This window comes from Danio rerio, chromosome 1, assembly GCF_052040795.2.
Source record: "Danio rerio strain M-AB ecotype USA chromosome 1, GRCz13ab, whole genome shotgun sequence".
Classification (NCBI taxonomy): Eukaryota; Metazoa; Chordata; class Actinopteri; order Cypriniformes; family Danionidae; genus Danio; species Danio rerio.
Window position 1 is genome coordinate 42,967,929 of NC_141021.1, and position 20,252 is coordinate 42,988,180.

General features: G+C 36.8%; 2 protein-coding genes across 2 annotated transcripts in view; both read left to right on the plus strand.

Moving 5' to 3' along the window:
* naa15b (N-alpha-acetyltransferase 15, NatA auxiliary subunit b) overlaps positions 1–9,182 on the plus strand; it is a 28,175-nt gene extending 18,993 nt beyond the window's left edge. Inside the window, exons 13-20 of the mRNA NM_203321.2 lie at positions 368–496; positions 3,692–3,905; positions 3,990–4,183; positions 4,366–4,474; positions 5,929–6,027; positions 6,188–6,331; positions 6,420–6,517; positions 8,538–9,182. Coding sequence (NP_976066.2) covers positions 368–496; positions 3,692–3,905; positions 3,990–4,183; positions 4,366–4,474; positions 5,929–6,027; positions 6,188–6,331; positions 6,420–6,517; positions 8,538–8,738 — 1,188 coding nt within the window. The 3' untranslated portion in view covers positions 8,739–9,182. The remainder of the gene's footprint in view (positions 1–367; positions 497–3,691; positions 3,906–3,989; positions 4,184–4,365; positions 4,475–5,928; positions 6,028–6,187; positions 6,332–6,419; positions 6,518–8,537) is intronic.
* Positions 9,183–12,194: 3,012 nt separating this feature from the next.
* The window catches only part of rab33bb (RAB33B, member RAS oncogene family b), a 73,758-nt gene continuing 65,700 nt past the window's right edge, over positions 12,195–20,252 (plus strand). Inside the window, exon 1 of the mRNA XM_087237466.1 lies at positions 12,195–12,508. Within this exon, the coding sequence (XP_087093592.1) occupies positions 12,296–12,508 (213 nt within the window). The 5' untranslated portion in view covers positions 12,195–12,295. The remainder of the gene's footprint in view (positions 12,509–20,252) is intronic.

Here is a 20,252-nt window from a genome sequence, read left to right on the forward strand (position 1 = left end):
CTTCAGCTTAGTTCCTTTATTAATCTGGGATCACCATAGCGGAATGAACCACCAACTTATCCTGCATGTGTTTTACATAGTGGATGCCCTTCCAGCTGCAACCCAGTACTGGAAAACATCCACACACACACACACACACACACACACACTACGGCCATTTTAGTTTATTCAGTTCACCTATACTGCATGCCTTTGGACTGTGGGGGAAACCAGAGCACCCGGAGGAAACCCACGCTAACACAGAGAGCAAACATGCAAACTCCACACAAAGATGCACACTCACCCAGCTAGGACTCTTTCTGTGAGGCCATGCGGAGGATATTGTTTGTTGGTGTTTCTTTAACTGTGGTGTTTTTCTCTGTTATAGGAGGGAGCGTCTGCAGTGGAGAATCTGAATGAGATGCAGTGCATGTGGTTCCAGACTGAATGCGCTCTGGCTTATAAATCCATGAAGAAATGTGGAGAAGCACTCAAAAAATGCCACGAGATCGAAAGGGTTAGTGTTTCTCTGCTTTTAAAAAGATGGATTGTTTGTACTCTTGAAAACACTTATTGCAGATTATCCTTTTGTACTCTTATTGCAAATCATACTTTTTATTATTATTTATTTAATTTTTTTTTCTTTTTCTTTAACTCAATTTTTGGACTAAAATAATTTCATTTATTGATTAAATACTGGGGTATTTATGCTTTGGGTTTGAAAACCTTTTCTGGTAACTATGAGGTGAATGTTGTTTTCAATGCAATTAACTATTTGAGCTTGCATTGCACACATTTCCTCCATCAGCCTTTGTTGTGTTTTGACTTTCATTTTAAAATTATATTTGTGGTTTTAACTGATTTACCATTAAGTCATATGTCTAAAGATTGTAATCATTTTTTCTTTCTTTTTTGTAGCCATTACATTTTTATTAGTTTTTAATTGATTTTTTATAAAAATATATTTTCTAAAATCCCAACCTTTGTTGGGTTTTGATGAGCTATGTTTTGATGAGTTGCTGTAAAGTTAATGCACGTGCTGACAGTTTCAGACTATTGCTCTGGTTTGTTTATTTAATTAATTTAGATGTATATTGTGCAACTATAAATTTCAGCTTTAATCTTATGCACTGCTGGTTTCAGGCAATTTGCACAGTTTTCAAAGCAGTTCCTAAAACTAAAATTTCATTACATCTTTGCAATGGCTAGGGACTGGAAAATCATACCAGAATTTTTACAGAGAGGCTGTGAAACTGCAAATTGAGGAAACCTTGTTTATTCATTTTTTATCCTTTTTTCTTTTGTTTATTTTACTTTATTCTCTTTTTATTTTTTCTTGTCTTTCCAATTTCTTGATTCTTTTCTGGGGCTGGGTCGCGGGGGCAGCAGTCTAAGGAGAAAACCTCAGACTTCCCTCTTTCCAGACACTTCCTCCAACTCCTCCCGGGAGATCCAGAGGCTTTCCCAGGCCAGCCGAGAGACATAGTCCCTTCAGCGTGTCCTGGGTCTTCCCCAAGGCCTCCTTCCAGTTTGGACATGCCTGGAACACCTCCCTAGGTGTCCAGGAGGCATCCGAAACATCCGAAATGTGGAGGAGCAGCAGCTTTGCTTTGAGCTCCTTCTGGGTGACTGAGCTCCACACCATATCTATAATGGTGCGCCCTGCCACCCTGCGAAGGAAACTCATTTCAGCCACTTCCAAGATCTTGTCCTTTCACCTATGGTCATGAGCTTTAGGTCAGGACCAAGAGTAGGAACCTAGATTGACCGGTAAATCTAGATCTTTGCCTTTTAGCTCAGCTCGTTCTTTACCACAAAGCATTACTGCTGCCACTGCACCAATCCGCCTGTCAATCTCACGTTCCATTCTTTCCTCAGTTGTGAACAAAACCCCACGATACTTTAACTCCTCCAACTGGGGTAAGGACTTTTCTCCTACATGGAGATGGCAAGTCACTTTTTTCCAATGGAGCACCATGACCTTGAAATTGAAGGTGCTGATTCTCATCCCAGCCGCGTCACACTCAGCAGCAAACCACCCCAGTGCATGCTGAAGGTCCATGTTCGATGAAGCCAACAGAACATAGTCTGCGAATAACAGAGATGAACTCCTGTGGTACCCAAACCGGACCCCCTCCAGCCCAAGGCTGCGCTTTGAAATTTGTCTTTAAAACTTATGAACAGAACTGTTGACAAAAGGCTGCCCTGCCAGAGTCCAACATGCACTGGGAAAAAGTCTGACTAATTGCCGGCAATGCAAACCACACTCCTACTCTTTTCATACAGGGACGAGACGACCCTTAACAGAGTGCCTCTGATCCCATACTCCCAAAGTGCCCTCCACGGAATGCCATAAGGGACACGGTCGAATGCTTTCTCCAAGTCCACGAACCACATGTGGACTGGTTGGGCATACTCCCATGAACCCTCGAGCATCCTGGTGAGGGTAAAGAGCTGGTCTAGTGTACCACGTCTGAATGAAAACCGCATTGTTCCTCCTGGATCCTAGGTTCAGCCATCGGCCGAATTCTCCTCTCCAGTACCCTGGCATAGACTTGCCCCGGGAGGCTGAGGAATGTGATTCCCCAATTGTTGGAGCACACCCTCCGGTCTTCCTTCTTGAAATTGGGACTGGGCAACTGGGGTGGTGGTTCAATTTCTTTATTATTTTTCTTATTCTTAATAATTATTCAAATAGTAAAAATGTAGTTCAATATGATCAAGATTATTTTTTTTATTTTTTCCTCTTTCTTGTCTTTCTTTTTTCTTTTCTTTATTTGCCTTTTTTATTATGTTTCTTGTTAGTGATAATAATAGTAATAATTCAAATCATAAAAAGGAAGTAGTTCAAGATGATCAAGATCATTTTTTTGTTCTTGTTTCTTTTTTGTTGGAAAATGAGAAAAAAATACTTGTTTAATTCCTTTTTTTTTAATATGAGAAATCTTTCAAAATAAATGCATATTCAGATGGTCTTAAACCATTTGCAATTTTCCGTTTTTAAAACCTCAGGAATGCCTTTATATCTAATAGCCAATGAGTAAAAGTTCCTCATTTACTTTTTTCCCCATTTAGTTTCAGCATATCACAGTATGTAATTCATGCTTTTTAGCTCCTTCTGTTAAATCTCACTTCTTGCTTTTAATGTTCTTCATCCAATTACCACACAGACAAGTTCCTGTTAATGCTGCAGTCAGGGAAGAGAGCTTTTTTCTTTTTTCTTTGTTGTATTTTTTATTATTTTTATTAATAACGATGATAATAATATTTCTTCAAACTATAAAAATCAAATAATATGAGAAAAATGACTGCTGTAATGCTGTAAAATATTTTTAGAATATTTATTTATAAATATAATATTTTATTGTTGAGCAGCATGTACAAAAACAATGTTATCTTGAGCTGATAATGTCAAGAGATCACAGTACTGCACCCCAGATTATACAGTGCTAGAATAAGAAGCCTTGATTCTCACACTAAAGCATATTGCATGCTCAAGCATTGTTAGAATGAATAAAAGCCAAATGCCGAGGGACGTTGTTCCAGATACTTTTGGCATTTGGTGAGAGTTAATATTAGACCATGACCTTAATGTTTCCTGTGTATATTGTGCCTGTTTGTTGTTCTATCATGGCTTTGTGTGCTGAATTAACCTCCTCATGTGATACTTTTCATAGTTTTTGACTCACTGTTACGCACTGCTTTTTTCCAGCACTTTGTAGAGATAACAGATGACCAGTTTGACTTCCATACGTACTGCATGCGGAAGATGACGCTGCGTTCCTACGTGGACCTGCTCAAGCTGGAAGACGTGTTACGAATGCACCCGTTCTACTTCAAAGCCTCACACACCGCCATCCAAATCTACCTCAACCTGCACGACAACCCGCTAACAGATGACAGCAAAGAACTACAGGCTGATACCGGTAAATTCTCTAAAGCAAATCACTCAAGTGTGTGTGTTTTCTGTAGGAAGTGTGCTTAACGTTGGCTTGCGTTTTCTAAAATAGGGAATCTGACCGACAAAGAACTGAAAAAGTTAAGGAATAAGCAAAGGCGAGCACAGAAAAAAGCACAGTTGGAGGAGGAGAAGAAGAACGCGGAGAAGGAGAAACAGTTGAAGAACCAGAAAAAGAAAAAAGAGGATGACGACGAAGAGATCGGAGGGCCTAAAGAGGAACTCATACCAGAGAAACTGGCCAGGGTGTGTTTGTTTTGGCACATTTGTGGAAGTTGTGGATTCAGATCTGGATCTAGAAAGTTTTCCATCAGTTCTTTTTTATTTTATTTTATTTTATTAGAAACTGAAGGGGAATTTGAAGAAACGCAAGAGCTGTTTTTGTGCACGCGAATAACAAACTTCTCCGTTTCTCTTTTGTTTGGCAGGTGGAGAACCCATTAGATGAAGCTGTGAAGTTTCTGACACCGCTGAAAAACCTGGTGAAGAATAAGATAGAGACGCACCTTTTGGCCTTTGAAATCTACTTTAGGAAAGGTACATGATGTAGAGTTGTGAACTTCATGGACTTTAAGAAAAGATCTCAGATTAAAATTCACCCCATACAACTCTAAATTACAATAAAACCGTTTCAGTGTGATTTATTAAAAAAGCAAAAAACAAACAAAAAAAAGCACTGGATATATTTAAAATCCAATATTACTCAAAGAGATAAATGAAATGAGTGAATTTAAATATCTTAGTGTCTCTATAGACTCAAAGCTTATGTTTGATGCACATATTAGGAAAATTTATAAGACAAATATAAACTGCTTTCGTATAATAAGACTATATCTATTTCTTAAAGCAGTGCAAATGTTTGTGCATGCTTTGATATTGTCACGTATGTCTTATTGTGCAATAATCTGTGCTCAAGCTACTCAGTCAGTTGTTCATCCTCTAATGTCACTTTACAAACAAACTTTCCAGGTAATGGATCAGAAACCAATAAAATGTAATCTTTGTCATGTTCTTAAAAAAAATAACTTAAGTTTTGATGCTTTTTAAAGTTTTAATTTTTCAAAAAACATGTTTAAGTGTATACATGGTCTTACCCCTAAGGTGTTAATAATATATAATTTATTATTAATAATAAGGTTGATAATAATAATATAATAATAATAATAATAGTCTGTTATTTGATCAATTCAGCAGTGATGGGGAAAGATTTTGATCAAACATTGCTCGTTTGTATTGATTTATCATCAAAATTCAGTGCTCCAAAAGGGTTTTAGATAGGGAATAAAGTTTATTTGAGATTTAGTTTTTTTTTACATTGACAACTTAAACACTTTAAGAGATAGTTCCCTTACAACATGGACATTTACTCCAGTTGTTTTTTTTCTGTTGAATACAAAACAAGATATTTTAAAGTAAGCTGAAACCTGTAACTATTGACCTCCATAGTATTTGTTTATCTTACTATGCAAGTCAATGGTTCCAGGTTTCCAAATTTCTTTAAAATATCTTCCTTTGTGTTCGACCGAAGAAAGAAACCTTAACCTGTTAGTACTAAGTAAAGGGAGGGTAAATGATGAGATTTTAGTGTTTTTTTTTTTTTACTATCCCTTTAAAGGTGCTCCCTTACATACCTCGGTCCAAAAGGATTAAAACATAACCCTGTCTAACTTTATGTAAGGGTAATTTAAAATTAAGTAGAATGAGAATAAATTACTTGTTTATTTCCATTTTCAAATGTGAGAAATCTTACAAATAAATGTGTATTTTAATTGTCCTTAAAGCATTTGCAAAATGCAAAATTTGTGTTACCTATTTTAAATGGTTAAAAGTCCCTCATTTACAAGTGTTTTTTTTTTTTTTTTAACGATTGTTTCGAAAGTTTTTTTTATTTTTTTTATTAACTCATCACAGTGTGTAATGCATGATTAGTAGCTTCTTCTGTTAAGTCACACTTGTCTGTTTTAATTCTCTTCGTCATCCCATTGTCACAGAAAAGTTCCTGTTAATGCTGCAGTCAGTGAAGAGAGCTTATGCAATAGACCCCGACCATCCTTGGCTACACCAATGTCTAGTGCGCTTCTTTAAAGGAGGTGAGCAAACCCAGGTTGCCTTTTTCTTTAGTTTTGGTTTTGTTTTCTTTACACCTGATCATTTGGTCACTTTTGTTTAATGTTCATCTTGACACCTTATTTGTATTTTGACGCCTCCTTTGTATTGTAAATGGTTGATAATGTTTTACTCCTTTGACAGTGTCTGAAAGCAAAGATCTAGCAGATTCAGTCAGCATGGTGCTCAAGCAGGAAATCTCCAGGCTGTTTGGGGAAAGTAATGCGAAGAGTTTTAATCAGGCCTTCCTCACCAAGCACTCCAATTCCATCCCTCACCGAGTAGCAGGTTCACATGCTCAACACTTGATGCGCACACAGCTTTTTGTCAGCTGAAACTTTTACTGCATTTTGACCTGTTTTTTTCTCCTTTACAGCTGCCAAAATGATGTACTACTTAGACTCTTCAACACAGAAGAAAGCTGTGGAACTGGCTATAGCACTTGACGAATCACTCGACAACAGAAGTATTCAGGTATATATTGGACTACATGAGCGTAAAACTGTTTACACCAGGTTTGAACAAATAATGTTGATTTAAATCAGAAGTAGATGAGGGAGATTGCTGTTTATACCTGAAACTAAATAAAATCGAATGGCAAAAGTGGACAAATTTACTGACAGTTTGGAAACAGCCCTAGCAGGAAAGCTAAAGAAGTGCAAAATCCCACCTTCCAATCTAAAGCCACCAATAAAAGCTATATTATAAACAAATGGCAAACAGAATGAGATCAGTGCCCAGAAAATAAGCTTTTTGAAATTCATATTTATTTTTTTAAGTCAAGACACGATGAGATTGTGTATAGAAGATGCCGCATTGGACACATGAGACTCACGCATGAACATTTACTCAAAGGAGAAGAACCCCCAAAATGTCTATATTGCAACAACAACAAAAAAAAGCAATCTGTGAAATCTGAGCCTGTTCTTTCAACCTTAATATATTGTTTTTGTTTATTAGCGTTTTCTCCAAGAGTATATAATGAGCTCAGCATTTTTGAAGATATAGATAATTAATAAATTATTATGAAAATAAATGGGGCACATGCACACAAACTTTTAATTTAAGCAATTCTGTGAACTTTAATGCCATTACAAAATTGCAGCATTTAAGATGTAATTTCTGTTAAAAATCTGTGATATTCACTGCCTGATTGCTATAGTATATATTGAAATCAAACCAAACAAGGAGCACTGAACTAAATTCCATTGTTCCGTGGCGTGTCAAATATGGACATTAATTTTACAATGAAGTTTCCTGCTGTTCCTGATGGCACTTGTTTACCTGGTCTTTTATCTCATTTTACGCTTGAACAACTAAATGAAAGCTTAAATCCATTCATCTGATTATATTTTAATTACATTACAACATCTATGCTGTAAAAGGATCCTTACGAATTAGAAAATAGTTACAAACCTTTTACTAGATGTTTATTGCTGCCTGAAAAACACTTGCTGTGCATACAGCCCATTAGTTAGATTTTATTCAACTAAATCAAAGATTAAAGAATACACAAGACGTGTCACTCGTATAGTTTTGAATGGGGAAAGTTGTAACGATCAATATGGCAAATGAAGCCCCGCCTAATAGCACAGGAGCCAATCATTAATCCAGGGGAAAAGCTCGGAACAGACATGTGCTTTTACGACAATTTGGTGCTCAACAAATGCACTGGAATCCCAGCAAATACTTTCTTCACAGTCATAAGAAATATATCCAAAGCTTGAATTCTCCACTTTTAAATGAACCAAGTGCACTTGAAAACGTTTTTTAGTTTTGTAATTTGTATGAAACGAACGTGAGGTACAGTCTGTTCTCTCAAACGCACATCGCATGACAGCAATTACTCAAACACCCACAAACTAGTAAACAAAGAGTCATTTCTGGAAGAGATTTACTATCAAGACCAAGTTGTGGATTACTTTAAATAACTAACACTATCAGATAAAGCATTATCCAGAGGATTATAATTTGTAAAACGGCCATAAATGAGGTTGGTGTTTTGATCTCAGAATTTTTTGAGTGCACATTAGCTTGGGCAACCTGAAAAATTGCCAGTTTAGTTAAGAAACTTATGAGACAGTTTAATTTTATTTATGATTCCAAATATAAAATGTAATCGTAAGCTTGGCAAAAAGTTTTTGGGAATTTGTTGTTTCCCTATTCAGACAGAATGGCCGAGCAAACTGCCCAAGAGATGCTTCAAAGATGGCCGCCGAGAGAAATGACTTGCCTTAAAGGAACTTTAACTAAAATCTACTAGAGTACATTTATTTGACTAAAACTGCAATGAATTTGTGACAGGACTGAAAATAAATGCCATTTTAGTCAAGATACTAAAACTAAATCATAATTATATGTTAGAATTCACAGAAAGAATCTGTGAATTAAGCAGGTAGTTTACCGCTCTAATCAGTGAATTAACCTGAGAAAGATGCAGTTTGTAATTTTACTGAAAGACATGTTACAGCATGCATCTGTATTGATATTACAGATCTGTACGGAGGTTTTGGAAGGCCTGCAAAACGGCAGCCTCGGAGAAGCTAAAGAAACTGCCGAGTCATACAGAGCGGAGTGTAATAAGATCTACCCCTATACGCTGGCCTTCATGCCTCCGGGCTACGAGGAGAACATGAAGATTGCGGTCAATGGAGACGTGTCCACAGAAACCGAGGAGCTGGCCAATGACATGTGAACATTTTGAAGAGGGCGAAAGACTGAGGGAGGAGGAGGAGGTGGATAGGCGAAGCGGTGCTGTGCGGCAACACCACTCTCCAACACCCAAGACGGTTGCCACTGACTATTGTTTTGCGATTGTGCGAGGAACTTCCTGCGATCTTCTACGCCCCCCAGAAATTGCGGTTAGGACAGACAGACAATGACTGTGTTTTGGAATGGAGAAAGAGGAAGAGGGGCTGGGCGGGAGATAAGAATGCCCATTATACTTTTTTAACCTTGCTGATGACTACTCTCTAACTGAAAACTAGTCAAACATGCATCCCATTTTGAAATACAGTATGTCTGAATGCAAACTTTGTGCAATGGCGAGAGCAAAATCCCATAGTCAACAAAACAAGCAAGAGAAACGCACTCAAACCCATCTTTCCCCTGTTTTAAAGAGTAATTTATATGAAAAAAATAAAAGCTTAAAAAGGATGTGTTGTGCTGAAGATCTGCTTTCAGTTGCTGTGAAAACGCAGTGGACATGGTTTAGGGAACGGGCTTGTCGTGGACGGGAAGTGATGTCGTAATGGGGAAGCAGCATATGTAGAGGCTCCTTACTGCCTTTCTCGGAGAACAAAACAAAAATGATGGAAGAGGCGGTACTCAACTGCAGGAAACTGATCGAGAGCCTGTGAAACCTTTCTGCTTTACCTTGCCTCATTCTGTCACTGTCTGATAGAATTGGGCTACAGTGTTCAAAGAAAATTTGTATTATAAAGATTTTTTTTTTTTGTAATAAAAAAAATCAAACATTGAGAGCACATTTGACCGCAGTACGCGCACACCACTGTTCCTTCTCATGGACGTTGGCAGGGTCTTCAAAAAAATGGCAGATATGAAACTCAGAAGTGCTTATTAGCAAAGCCGGTGGCCAAAAGGTGAATTGCAACCTGGAGCTTTTAGCTTGTTTGTACTTGTGCGTTGAGTGAGTGATCGGCATGACCCACGGCATATGCCTTTGCTCGTAGCCATGCATTTATACTTTCTTCATGCTGTTTGTGTTGCTCTGCATTAACACTTCCGAAATGCTAGCTGGTAGACGGTTATTTTTTTCTCTGTGTCGAGTTTCTTTATGGGTGTTTTGTTTTTTTTCTGAATGGTACCTTAATGTACAAGTAGCTAAAAACTCGCTCATTCAGAGGCAAGAACCGACGGACGCACAACAACTTTAATCATAAGGTTAATACAAAACAACAGCTTCCATCTGGAACCCCGTCATGGGATACGACACTTGTAAACACTCACTCTATTGGGCTCGCAGCAAAGGCTGAGCTGGACCATGCACGTTCGCTTGAAGCAGAAGTATAAAGCATACCCCTCGCACACCTCAAAAATATGTAACTACACTTCTGAACGACATGTGGCTCAACCTCTGTGATTGGTTGGCTTGGTAGGTGTGACAAGTGTGGGCCATGCTGAGAGCTTTGAACCCGTTGAAGGGATTGTCGAGTCGCCGGAATGAGCTCCAGATGGAAGCTTTTGTTTTGTGTTTACCTTATGATTAAAGTTGTTGCAGGTCTGCCGGTTCCAGCCTCTAAATAAGCAAGCTTAAGCTACTTGTTGTGTTCAGAATAAACAAAACGCCCGTAAAGAAAACTCAAAAACAAAGAAACATTTAAACTTCCTGCCTGCTAGCGTTTCAAAACTGTTATGGCAGAGCAACACAAACGGTGTATAAAAACAGAAGTATAAATTCAAGACTACACGCAAGGTATGAACCGTAGGTCAGGCCGATCACTTGACGCAGAAGTCTAAACCAGCCTTACCCTTAATTAGTCAGCAATCGGCTACGATCTGAGCTGGGGTATTTGCATAACGCAATTTAATTGGCTAATGCTTCTGTTGGCGCTTAAAAAGTTGGCAAAGTCCCAACTTCTGTAGCAAGCAACGCCACATAAGCGACACCAACAGATCCACAATGCAGTTTGGCATCGCCTGACATCACCCATTCCCAAATGAATTGGAAGCATTGAGTTTGACACTCCATGTGAATGGTGCATGAAGTCAACCTTTATTGCTCATGCACAACTTTGATTTAATAACTGTTTCCATACACCTTTTTTATGTGCATTTTGAAGTATCACATAAAATAAAGGCTTAATGGAAACATGGGCATTTGTTTTGAAAATGCACATAAAAAGCTTATTTGCACAACTGAGTAGGACAAACTTTTATCCAAATTTTTTCCATCCAAATCCATTTTTTTTTCCGATAAGAAAAGATGTGCATAAACTGTGATGGAAACTTGTATAAATTCCAGCATGCGCATTAAAAAAAGTTGATTTTGTTTTAACAAATTATGTGATAAGAATGGGCACAATGGGACTGCATTAATGGAAAAATGACTGGACCAAACACAATGCACATCTCACATGTTGTTTCAGATGTCAGTCCGACATCAAAGTGAGCTGTCTTGAGCAGCTGCACTCCCAAATAGCAGTCTGATGCCTCTAAAAGCCAGTACGACTATGTTCATAGTGTTTTGTCTTTTGCGGTGTAGGTAATTTACTATTTAAGAAAAAAAAAAAATGCAGCTGTAATTGTTCTAAGATATTTATGTTTACCACTGTTGACTCCAGGAAGACTGAGTAATGAAATGAAGACAGTCATCCTCAACCTGAGGGATTGCCAGATGATGAGACTCCAGATGTTTTGTTAGTCCTTTACATCAAAATCAAACTCGTATAAATGAAGAGTCCAAAATTGGAATTTTACAGCAATGCAGTACTATTGGTTACCTAAAATAATCATTTTTTGTTAGTGAACTGAATGTTTTAATTTGAAGCAGCCCTGTCCTAACTCAGTACTGGAGAGAAGTCATGGTGCCCTCCCTGAGAAAGTTTGGAAATCCCATAGAACCTTTTACACTGAATAATCTTTTTTTTCCATGGAAAAACATTCATGGAAAAATGTCCATGGATGTATTAAAAAATATTTAACATATAGCCAGTGACTTTTTACAATTTTATTTATAAATACATGCACATGCTTTTACAACCTGTGAAATCTGGGACAGTTTGATGTTTCCTTTCAACTTTACATTAGCAAACTAATTAAAATAAATAATTTAGACATTTTTACAAACAAATTTTAAGCTTACCATATTCCTCATGTAAAATGTAGCCTAGTATGCAGTTTTTTTTCTCATTACAAGCTATTTGCTATTGAGAAAGATTTGAAATAGTGCTGTGGGTTGTTTTCTGGTTTCTGTCCAAGCTCGATGTCAGACTTCCCTCTTAGCAACGGAGTTTAACACTTATTAGGCTGTACATGAAAACATACACGATGTTCATACATAAACTGGAATGCATCTGAGTTATGTAAAAAAAACTAAATTAACTTAAATTAGCTTACCCTATTTCAGGTTATGTTAAGGTGGATTTAGAAAACGACTCTCCTGTGGGGTAATTAAGGGGAAGTTGTAGTCAGTAAGCGTCTGTCATGGGCATGTGAGCAGTGCTCACTTGGTCCTCTGAACCTTAAACATCCAACCATTTTGACGTTAATCCCTCAGCAGCGGAGCAGTCGATGGATTCGTCTTTAGAAAGCTCCAGCTCCTCTAACGGCCCCCCGACGCGCTGCTGTCGGACCTGTAAGATCATCGTGATCGGGGATGCCGGTGTGGGCAAGACCTGTCTGACACATCGATTCTGCACCGGACAATTTCCTACCAGAACAGAGGCGACCATCGGGGTGGATTTTCGAGAGAAACTTCTTCAGATAGACGGCGAAAAAATAAAAGTAAGTCTTTTAATGGTTGATATGATTTTAAAAGTCATCTGTACTGAACCTTAATATTGATATGCTATTTGCAATTATTCGCGAATATAATTAAATGAATAAATAACATGAATATCACAGAAAAGTTTTTTCCATGATAATTCCCAATTGTATTTTTATTCTGTTTTGAAAAGTCCCGATCGTACAAAGAGACCTATGTCAAAAATGTTTTGCAACATCTGCAATTAAAAATGATTTATTTTCAGTCTATAAATCGACGTCTCTGTTGCCTATAGGAGTGTTGCCAACTTAGCAATTTTGTTCATTTTTAACTATATATAACTACAAAATTAGCCATTTTCAACACTCAATTGGCTACTTTTGGCAATTGTTTTCAAAGTGGCTCAAAAGAGCAGTGTCTGCAGGATTCACTAAGTAGTAAATTGCTAGCTCAGATTGTTTTTCATAACTGAATTTACTGATATTTGTTAACATGTATAATTGTTAATAATTTAAATAGTAATAAATTCGAATAGTCCTATAATTGTTGTCACTTTCACGAATGTGTTAATTTCACACGTTAAAAAGAGAAAGTACACAATCTTATTGTTTAAAATAATACTACTCACTATCAAAATAAACTATTCATTATCAGTGTATTATTTAAAAATAAAAGATTCTTATCAAAAAGTGTTTGTATTACTTTTACAAATAGTCAACTTTATTTTTCATACAAATCTAAATTGACATATTTTAAGTAATGTTTTTGTTGAGATGGCCAGTCAATCTGAGAAAACCTTAATTGTTTTATATACAACATAAAGATGTAGTTTAAAGATGCGATTACGCAATGACGTCATCACGCAAAGTAATATGTTAATAAGAACCTATTTATTGTGCATCTGGGTGTAATCTTTTTAATGTGATATAATACACAGCGCCTCAATAGAGAGATGACGGGCTTACGCTTGTCAGATATTACTGGATGACGTCAATGATATGCAAATTAGTGTGTGACGTCTTCTGACAACATTTTAGCTACTTTTCACTCGAAATAGTTGGCAACACTGCTGAGTACACAATTACTCGTATTTTTACGCGTTCTCTAGTTAGCCTGTTTAATTAGCCTAATTCCTGCCAAACCTAATGAATATGTTTATTTAAAAATACCTAATTAATTTTACTTGTGAACCAAATTTATCTGTTGTCTAATCATAAATCAACATTTACCTTAAAGCCTACTGTTTAGATTTTTGAGAAGATTTTGCCTGTGAACCCCATAGAGGAACAATAGCAGAACTGGGGATTTCACCGTGTTATTGAGAGATTGCTGCACTTACAACAAAAGAGGAACTGGACTTCTCTTTTGAAGAAGAGAAGCTCAGACACTTTCCACAAATAATAAACAACACTTGCATTATGACGAGCATTTAGGCTACATAATATACTTTAGTCTGAAAAGTTAATATTAGACGGTGGTCCATCCATGATGCTTGTATGCTTTCGTCCAGAGGCAGATTATTTATTTTGAGGCCCTGAGCAATTTCAGGTGTGTGGCCATAGCATTAAAACTCTTTCTTTAAAGATATTTCTTTCCTCTGTAGATTCGTGTTTTTTATTTATTTTTTTAAAATAAACTGCATATTAAAAATATATATTTTAAGTGGAACCTTTATTTTTTTCATGTAAAAATAAATGCAGTAATCTTTTTTTAAAACTCCACAAACAAACTATATGTACAGTAATGCCATATTTGTGCATATGCCATATTTGTAATAAGATTTTAATAATCACATGTGCAGTACGAAAGACACATTATTCATACAAAGTAAATATTGCTGTGTTGAATAAACTCTTAAAGAGTTCAATTTAACACTGCACGTGAGTGTATTTGGTCCCACTCAGAATTGGTGTTAAATTAACACTTTTTATTGTGGTATATTTTCAGAGTAAAATTAACTCAATTTTGAGTTAAAATTTAACACTGGTCAACACTGAAAATTGTTAAGCTGTTTTACTCTATAGAGAAATTACTCTGACTGGTGTTCCTTAATTTAACAACACACAGAAATTAACTCAGGTTAAATATTAATACATCACTAATAAAGAGTCAATTTACAACCCATATGGTGTTGCTTTACTGTCATTATTTCACTCTGGTGCAATTCTTTAATGCTACTGAACATAGTAAAATACATTAAACAACAAATAAAACAAAAAACCAAACTCAATATCAGTTAAAACTTTTAAACAAAAGAATCGTTTAAGAATGACCCATCACTACATGTCACCACTGTTTACCGGGTGAAAACACAAAAACAAGCAACTTGATCGTTTTAAAGCCGTGAAGATGAGCTGGCGTGTCTATGGGCACCATCAAGATTAAAATTCAGTGATGTTAATCCTCGACCATCAAAATTAAAATATACAGATGTTGATCCTGGACCATCAAGATGCAAATTCACGGATGTTGATCCTGGACCATTAAGATTCAAATTCAGTAATGTTGATTCTGGACCACAAAGACTCAAATTCATTGTTGTTGATCCTGGACCAGCAAGATTTAAATTCACTGATGTTGATCCTGCACCAATGAGATTCAAATTCACTGATGTTGATCCTGGACCATCAAAATAAAATATACAGATGTTGATCCTGGACCATCAAGATTCAAATTCAGTGATGTTGATCCTGGACCATCAAGATTCAAATTCAGTGATGTTGATCCTGGACCATCAAGACTAAAATTCACGGATGTTGATCCTGGACTATCAAGATTAAAATACACAGATAATAATCCTGGACCATCAAGTTTCAAATTCACTGATGTTGATTCTGGACCATTAGGATTCATATTCACTGATGTTGATCCTGGACCATCAAAATTAAAACATACAGATGTTCATCCTGGACCATCAAAATAAAATATACAGATGTTGATCCTGGACCATCAAGATTCAAATTCACTGATGTTAATCCTGGACCATGAAGATTTAAATTCAGTGATGTTGATCCTGGACCATTAAGATTCAAATTAAGTGATGTTGATCCTGGGCCATTAAGATTCAAATTCACTGATGTTGATCCTGGACCATTAAGAATCAAATTCACTGATGTTGATCCTGGACCATTAAGATTCAAAATTACAGATGTTGATCCTGGACCATCAAGATTCAAATTCACTGATGTTGATCCTGGACCATCAAGATTCAAACTCAGTGATGTTGATCCTGGACCATCAAGATTCAAATTCAGTTATGTTGATCCTGGACCATCAAGATTCAAAATCACTGATGTTGATCCTGGACCATTAAGATTCAAATTTACAGATGTTGATCCTGGACCATCAAGATTCAAATTCACTGATCCTGATCCTGGACCATCAAGATTCAAATTCACTGATGTTGATCCTGGACCATTAAGATTCAAATTTACAGATGTTGGTCTTGGACCATCAAGATTCAAATTCAGTGATGTTGATCCTGGACCATCAAGATTCAAATTCACTGATGTTGATCCTTGACCATTAAGATTCAAATTTACAGATGTTGGTCCTGGACCATCAAGATTCAAATTCAGTGATGTTGATCCTGGACCATCAAGATTCAAAATCACTGATGTTGATCCTGGACCATTAAGATTCAAATTTACAGATGTTGATCCTGGACCATCAAGATTCAAATTCACTGATCCTGATCCTGGACCATCAAGATTCAAATTCACTGATCCTGATCCTGGACAATTCAAGATTCAAATTCACTGATGTTGATCCTGGACCATCATTTTTCAAATTCAGTGATGTTGATCATGGACCATCAAGATTCAAATTCACTGATCCTGATCCTGGACCATCAAGATTCAAATTCACTGATCCTGATCCTGGACCATCAAGATTCAAATTTACTGATGTTGATCCTGGACCATCAAGACTCAAATTCACTGATGTTGATTCTGGACCATTACGATTAAAATTTACAGATGTTGATCCTGGACCACCAAGATTCAAATTCACTGATGTTGATCCTGAACCATCAAGATTCAAATTCACTGATGTTGATTCTGGACCATTAAGATTAAAATTTACAGATGTTGATCCTGGACCATCAAGACTGAAATTCACTGATGTTGATCCTGGACCATCAAGACTCAAATTCACTGATGTTGATCCTGGACCATCAAGATTCACATTCACTGATGTTGATCCTGGACCATTAAGATTCAAATTCAGTAATGTTTATCCTGGACCATTAAGATTCACATTTACTGATGTTGATCCTGGACCATCAAGATTCTAATTCACTGATTTTGTTCCTGGACTATTAAGATTCAAATTTACAGATGTTGATCCTGGACCATCAAGACTGAAATTCACTGATGTTGATCCTGGACCATTAAGATTCAAATTCACTGAAGTTGATCCTGGACCATTAAGATTCGAATTCACTGATGTTGATTTTAGACCAACGAGATTCAAATTCAGTAATGTTTATGCTGGACCATTAAGATTCAAATTCACTGATGTTGATCCTGGACCATTAGGATTCAAATTCAGTGATGTTGATCCTGGACCACAAAGACTTAAGTTTTACTAATGTTGATCCTGGACCATAGAGATTCAAATTTACTGATGTTGACCCTGGACCATCAAGATTCAAATTCACCGATGTTGATCATGGACCATTAAGATTCAAATTCACCGATGTTGATCATGGACCATTAAGATTCAATTTCAGTGATGTTGATCCTGGACGATCAAGATTCAAATTCACTGATCCTGATCCTGGACCATTAGGATTCAAATTCACTGATGTTGATCCTGGACCATCAAAATTAAAATATACAGATGTTGATCCTGGACCATTAAGATTTAAATTCAGTGATGTTGATCCTGGACCATCAAGATTTAAATTCACTGATGTTGATCCTGGACCATCAAGATTCAAATTCAGTGATGTTGATCCGGGACCATCAAGATTTAAATTCACTGATGTTGATCCTAGACCATTAAGATTCAAATTCAGTGGTGTTGATCCTGGACCATCAAGATTCAAATTCACTGATGTTGATCCTGGACCATTAGGATTCAAATTTACAGATGTTGATCCTGGACCATCAAAATTTAAATTCACTGATGTTGATCCTGGACCATCAAGATTCAAATTCACTGATGTTGATCCTGGAACATCAAGACTCAAATTCACTGATGTTGATCCTGGACCATTAAGATTAAAATTTACAGATGTACCACCAAGATTCAGTGGTGTTGATCCTGGACTATCAAGATTCAAATTCACTGATGTTGATCCTGGACCATTAGGATTCAAATTTACAGATGTTGATCCTGGACTATCAAGATTCACATTTACTGATGTTGATCCTGGACCATCAAGATTCTAATTTACAGATGTTGATCCTGGACCATTAAGATTCAAATTTACTGATGTTGATCCTGGACCATCAAGATTCAAATTCAGTGATGTTGATCCTGGACCATCAAGATTCAAATTCAGTGATGTTGATCCTGGACCATCAAGATTCACATTTACTGATGTTGATCCTGGACCATCAAGATTCTAATTTACAGATGTTGTTCCTGGACCATTAAGATTCAAATTTACTGATGTTGATCCTGGACCATCAAGATTCAAATTCACTGATGTTGATCCTGGACCATCAAGATTCAAATTCACCGATGTCGATCCTGGACCATCAAGATTCAAATTCGCTGATGTTGATCCTGGACCACCAAGATTCAAATTCTCTGATGTTGATACTGGACCATCAATATTCAAATTCACTGATGTTGATCCTGGACCATCAAGATTCTAATTTACAGATGTTGATCCTGGACCATTAAGAATCAAATTTACTGATGTTGATCCTGGATCATCAAGATTCAAATTTACTGATGTTGATCCTGGACCATCAAGATTCAAATTCACTGATGCTGATCCTGGACCATCAAGATTCAAATTCACTGATGTTGATCCTGGACCATCAAGATTCTAATTCACTGATGTTGATCCTGGACCATTAAGACTCAAATTCACGGATGTTGATCCTGGACCATTAAGATTCAAATTCAGTGATGTTGATCCTGGACCACAAAGACTCAAATTCACTGATGTTTATCCTGGACCATTAAGATTAAAAAATACAGATGTTGATCCTGGACCATCAAGATTCAAATTCACTGATGTTGATCCTTGACCATCAAGATTCACATTTACTGATGTTGATCCTGGACCATCAAGATTCTAATTTACAGATGTTGATCCTGGACCATTAAGATTCAAATTTACTGATGTTGATCCTGGACCATCAAGATTCAAATTCAGTGATGTTGATCCTGGACCATCAAGATTCAAATTCAGTGATGTTGATCCTTGACCATCAAGATTCAAATTCACCGATGTTGATCCTGGACCATCAAGATTCAAATTCACTGATGTTGATCCTGGACCACAAAGACTCAAATTCACTGATGTTGATTCTGGACCATTACGATTCAAATTCAGTGATGTTGATGCTGGACCACAAAGACTCAAGTTTTACTGATGTTGATCCTGGATCATCAAGATTCAAAGTCACTGATGTTGATCCTGGACCATTAAGATTCAAATTCACTGAAGTTGATCCTGGGCCATTAAGATTCAAATTCACTGATGTTGATCCTGGACCACAAAGACTCAAATTCACTGATGTTGATCCTGGACCATCAATATTCAAATTCACTGATGTTGATCCTGGACCATCAAGATTCTAATTTACAGATGTTGATCCTGGACCATTAAGATTCAAATTTACTGATGTTGATCCTGGACCATCAAGATTAAAATTCAGTGATGTTGATCCTGGACCATCAAGATTCAAATTCAATGATGTTGATCCTGGACCATCAAGATTCAAATTCACCGATGTTGATCCTGGACCATCAAGATTCAAATTCGCTGATGTTGATCCTGGACCACCAAGATTCAAATTCACTGATGTTGATCCTGGACCACAAAGACTCAAATTCACTGATGTTGATTCTGGACCATTAAGATTCAAATTCAGTGATGTTGATGCTGGACCACAAAGACTCAAGTTTTACTGATGTTGATCCTGGATCATCAAGATTCAAATTTACTGATGTTGATCCTGGACCATCAAGATTCAAATTAACTGATGTTGATCCTGGACCATCAAGATTCAAATTCACTGATGTTGATCCTGGACCATCAAGATTCTAATTCACTGATGTTGATCCTGGACCATTAAGATTCAAATTTACAGATGTTGATCCTGGACCATCAAGATTCAAATTCAGTGATGTTGATCCTGGACCATCAAGATTCAAATTCACCGATGTTGATCCAGGACCATTAAGATTCAAAATCAGTGATGTTGATCCTGGACCACAAAGACTCAAATTCACTGATGTTGATCCTGGACCATCAAGATTCTAATTTACAGATGTTGATCCTGGACCATTAAGATTCAAATTTACTGATGTTGATCCTGGACCATCAAGATTCAAATTCACAGATGTTGATCCTGGACTATCAAGATTCACATTTACTGATGTTGATCCTGGACCATCAACATTCAAATTCACAGATGTTGATCCTGGACTATCAAGATTCACATTTACTGATGTTGATCCTGGACCATCAAGATTCTAATTTACAGATGTTGATCCTGGACCATTAAGATTCAAATTTACTGATGTTGATCCTGGACCATCAAGATTCAAATTCAGTGATGTTGATCCTGGACCATC